At 29.7% G+C, this 5,281-nt stretch overlaps 1 protein-coding gene across 1 annotated transcript in view; it reads left to right on the forward strand.

Moving 5' to 3' along the window:
* LOC106472964 (V-type proton ATPase subunit H-like) overlaps window positions 1-5,281 on the forward strand; it is a 22,068-nt gene that overhangs the window by 15,960 nt on the left and 827 nt on the right. Inside the window, exons 6-8 of the mRNA XM_013933633.2 lie at window positions 895-992; window positions 2,452-2,559; window positions 3,166-3,250. Of these exons, the coding sequence (XP_013789087.1) occupies window positions 895-992; window positions 2,452-2,559; window positions 3,166-3,250 (291 nt within the window). The remainder of the gene's footprint in view (window positions 1-894; window positions 993-2,451; window positions 2,560-3,165; window positions 3,251-5,281) is intronic.

Raw genomic sequence — 5,281 nt, forward strand, 5'->3', positions numbered from 1 at the left:
TAAGAAACTTTAACATCTGGACATTAAAAAAAAATACCTGTAATGGCATTTAAAGATTGTTATTATTTGACTTCATGGTAGAATTAATTTTAAACATAACCCCATATAACAGGGGTATTGTGAGTACCACAGAGTTTACTTATAGTTTGTTTTTTTACGTTTTGCTATTAGGGTTCTCATTGCACCATGTTTAATAATTTTGTTCTGCCTGTTACAACAATGAATGCAAAAAACTGACCAAATAAATTGGGCAATATGACTCATTTTTTATGTAAAATATATCCTAGCAGTAATTAATGGGATTAATTGCAGTACTCATGGTAATTATATTTACATTTTTTGTCCAACTTGTATATCATTAGAAACCCTGCAACCAACAAAGTTGTGGACTCACAATCAGTTTGGTTATAAAAAATGTATTTTAAAAGCTAACACAGACCACATACAGACTAAGTATCTTTTGAGCAAGTCAATAATTCGCACATACGTAATCCGTTAAGGATTGGACCATCAAAAACAGGCTTACAGTGTGTAAATTTTTTTTATTTTCCACTGTAACTGCAGAATATATAGATCACCATACTAAGTGTAATATAACTTGTGTTGTAAATAAGTTGAAGTAGGAAACACGGTTGTAAATGTATCTATAAACATTCTACTTTTTATTGGCTATATAGGAAACGATTATTTGTGTTGTCACATGTGCTTCTGTAACAGCAAGATTAATCTCGGGATGTATTCTATGTTCACACACACCTTAAAACTACTAAAATGGATAAGGTGCGACAGAGTGAGAAATAAACTGTGTTCCATTTAAAATAGCTCTTTATTATTTGCTAATATTCTATTATTGTTTGGTTTGAGTGAATATCACTATGACGTCTTGTGTTTCAGGCAAACGAATACATCCAGTCTGTTGCGAGGTGTCTTCAGATGATGCTCAGAATTGATGAATATAGACTAGCCTTTATTGCTGTTGATGGAATTTCTACGTGAGCCTTTGCTGCACATTTTTGTATTGAAATTTTAAGTTATATAATTTAACTAGGTTTATGCATTCAAAGAATTTACCAGAGATTGTATAAAGTTAGTCTTCTTTTCAGTAAAATACATTTTAGTTTGAAACATAGCATAGTTCAATATATCAATTTCAACTAGGCTTATTCATTGTCTATGTAAAAACATTAAGTTTAGGTTTTTATATAAGAAAGAAATTTTTTCATCTATTAAATCTCTCAGTTTTTGTAACAAAAAGTGAAATGTATTCATCAATGATGCTATATAATAACAGTTTAATAGATAAGAATGAATGTCATATGAATATCACAGTCCTAGAAAGATGACCAGTTTCTTGGTATATATATATTTTGTCTTAATGTGAGTGCAGATTGAATATTTAACCATTAGCCAAGATATCATAAGTTTAATTTATCCTATTTTAGTTTGCTCCACAGGCTACTGTAAATATGGTATAGCCTATATGATGACCTAATTTTTCTTACAAGTAATTGTTCCTACACTTTGTTGTTGTCTAATTTATCTTCCAAGCTGTTAACTTAATTTGAACCCAAAATCTAAGTTTTTAATGTATTTATGTTTTTCAAGCTGCTGTTCATCTACTTACTCCAACAAGCTACTGTTATTGTTGTCCCACCAGCTGCTGTTGATCTAATTGTTTTCCCACAAGCTACTGTTGTTGTTGTCCCACAAACTGTTGTTGATCTAATTGTTGTCTCACAAGCTACTGTTGTTGTTGTCCCACAAACTACTGTTATTGTTTTCCACAAACTACTATTGATGTAATTGTTGTTACACAAACTACTGTTGATCTAATTGTTGTTACACAAACTACTGTTGATCTAATTGTTGTCTCACAAACTACTGTTGATCTAATTATTCCCACAAGTTACAGTTATTGTTGTCCCACAAGCTACTGTTATTGTTGTCCCACAAGCTGTTGTTGATCTAATTATTCCCACAAGCTACTGTTATTGTTGTCCCACAAGCTGTTATTGATCTAATTATTCCCACAAATTACTTTTGTTGATGTTTCACAAGCTGTTATTGATTTAATTATTCCCACAAGCTACTGTTATTGTTGTCCCACAAGCTGTTATTGACCTAATTATTCCCACAAATTACTTTTGTTGATGTTCCACAAGTTACTGTTGGTCTAATTTATCTTTTAAGTTACTAGCATTTGATCTGATTTGTTCCATAAGCTACAATTTGTCACTTACCCTACAAAGTATTGATAACCTATTCTTTCTTACAAGTTACTGTTGGTCTAATTTGTCCTAAAGGGTACTTTAGGTGTAAATCAAGCTTTCATTAATCTAATTTATTCTTCAATTTAGTGACAGTTACTTTGCCCTATATATTAAATTACTTGTATAAATGTGCCCTGTAAAGCATTTTTTTGGCCTAACTTACATGTTTGTGGTTTTACAGGCTCGTTACTGTCCTTGCTGGACGTGTGAATTTTCAGATCCAGTATCAACTGGTTTTCTGCATATGGGTAATGACCTTCAATACAAATCTTGCAGAAAAGATGAACAAGTAAGAATGTGTTTTCCTTGTTGTGGAAATGTACAAAAATACATATGAGGTTTATCTTAAATAAAGTTGTTCAAAAACGTACTTTGGAAGGGCTGTAAATTGCTTGTTTTGTATAAAAAAAATTGTGTATTTTAAAACTAATTGATCTCAATTTTTTGCCTGTTTGAGGTAAGAAAAAAAAATATACAAGTGTAAAAATGAGAAGAAATATTCATCAAAATGCATAAATTGTTTTACCAATTTACAAGTTTCGGAAAAAAATGTAAAAACATTTTATGAATTGCTTTCACAAGAACAAAATTTGTTTTTAATTTGATAAGAAAAGTTCATATAAAAATATACAATATACGTTTAAAATTCCTTAGAGACCTAATTTTCTATTTAAGTGCCAGTGATTTGAATATTTTAAATAGGTAATTTTTAAAATGTGATTAACGATAACAAAGTTAAAGTGAAAAGAGTTTATTTTTAGACTAAATTTGCATATACTGTTTTTTTATTTGACATTTTTACAGTCCAAATTTTAAGTATCATGAAAAAAAATTAATTTATTGAAATGATTTTAAATTTATTATGTACAACTTTGTTTATTTTCTATCATTTCAGATTCAACATAATTCCAATCTTAGCAGATATACTTAGTGAATCGGTTAAGGAAAAGGTTACTCGTATTATTTTGGCTACCCTTCGAGTGAGAATTTTGTTCATCAAAATATTTTTAGGACTTGCCTTATTTACTTTTATGGAATAGCTATATGCCTTCGTAACATACTTTGGTAAATAGTGTGTAAATTGATGTAAGTGAAAGATTGTAAGTTTGCTAGAATGTAGTGTAGGCGTGTTAAAATGTGTGTAAGTTTCATAATATAAAGCTACACTTAGTTTCATAATAATATACTAAGTGAATTAAACAGTTTTATTGTCTTTTTACCAAAATATTAACTTGCAATTGGTTTTGAATTAAAGTTTTTCAGTGGAAAGGCAGGACACAAAACATGCAATCATATTTATCTCTAGCTAGAGTACCTGTCCCTTGGACAGAAGTTATGTAAATTCATGATTAACGGACATGAAAAGTTGTTTCCCTTATATGTAATTGTAAAAAATGCAAAAACTGCAAAACACAAAATGTGAATCCACACATTTGCATGTATCTCCTTCTGGACCCAACAAACCTTCTTGACAAATTTGGTGAAGATCCATCCACACCGTGCGAAGTAGTTGCATGGACATACAACACACAACACTATTATATTTATATAGATTCTATGTAAAATATTTAAAATTGTAAAATCTTTCAATTCGTCTTTGAAACTTCTCACTTTAACTGTTAAATTGGGTTATGATATTATTTTATTATGTTGTATCATGCTATTTAAAAGTAGTTTCTAATTCATCTATACACACATTATGCTCTAGCAATGACCTTTGCAACAACATATTGATTGCAGAAACTGTTTCTTTCATCTTGTAAATGGAAGCTTCTCCTTTATAAAGAATCGTTTTCTTCTCTTCCCCTTGCAAGAACCATAAATGAACTGTGATATATTATGACATACACTGAGATCCTGATTAAGTGTACGTGATTGGTTGTTGGTTTCCATGTTTGCATATTCTTCTGTGTGTGTTTATAGCCATGTGGTTTATTTATTATACTTAGAATTACACATGGGACATTTATGTTTAAACTCTATGTTAGATATTTTATCTTTGAACTTGAAAAGCCCTGTGTTATACATTTAGGTTTAAGTAAAACTTAAATCTGTGTTAGGATAAGCTGTATGCAAAAGCTTATGTAATTGATTTTGTACTTATAATGTATGTTTACCAGTATATGGCAGTATTATTGACAGGGGTTTGTGTAGAATGGTTCTGTTTCATTTATTTGTAATTGTTGACTTATACTCAAATAATGAAATTTTCAACAATGTTATATAGGAAGCCATTTTTGTTCAAAAATACATGAATGTTTTCAAACTCCAAGTAAAGATATTTTTACAAGATGGTGATTTTACAAGTACATTAAATCTATATATTAACCAAACGTGCTTTAAAATATCAAGTGAAAATGTCAAAATATAAATTAGTTAATGTATTTTTTCTGACATATTTCACACTCGAATATGCCGTTATTATTATTAAACTAGCAGAAATGCTGCTCTATGGGTGGCTGTTTGTGCTAGTAATTACTAAGCATAGTACTCCTATATCATTGAAAAAAAATTTTAGTAAAAGTGAACATTTTCTAAAAAAATATTTTTTACTGGGAAGTACTGGATGGGAAAAGTTTTTGGATTGTGATCTTTAGTCATACACAACTCATTGCATCAAAATGATTCAACGTACAGAATTCAGTATTTTCTGATATAAACTGTAATGTTTTTATATATTAAAGGTGGTACTGTTTTTGTAAGAACTCGGTACTACATTTAAAAATTACATCAATAAAGATGTATTCAAACCCTCATGTACAGTCCTAGTGAAAGTCGTGTTCTTGTTGTGAGGAGAGTAATTGTATCTAAAATTGTGTTCTATTATAAAGAAATGGTTGTTGCACATACCACAAGTATTTTTCTAATTGTCTGAATCTTGAATATCCAAAGTGTGAAATATTTTACAGATTTGTTTTTTGTGTTGTCATTCAGTAGATGGCACAGGAATTTTGGTCACATACATAGGTACTGCCATACATGCTTTGTCCATTATAATAAGAAGATTAGTG

Source organism: Limulus polyphemus, unplaced genomic scaffold (genome assembly GCF_000517525.1).
Source record: "Limulus polyphemus unplaced genomic scaffold, Limulus_polyphemus-2.1.2 Scaffold5775, whole genome shotgun sequence".
Classification (NCBI taxonomy): Eukaryota; Metazoa; Arthropoda; class Merostomata; order Xiphosura; family Limulidae; genus Limulus; species Limulus polyphemus.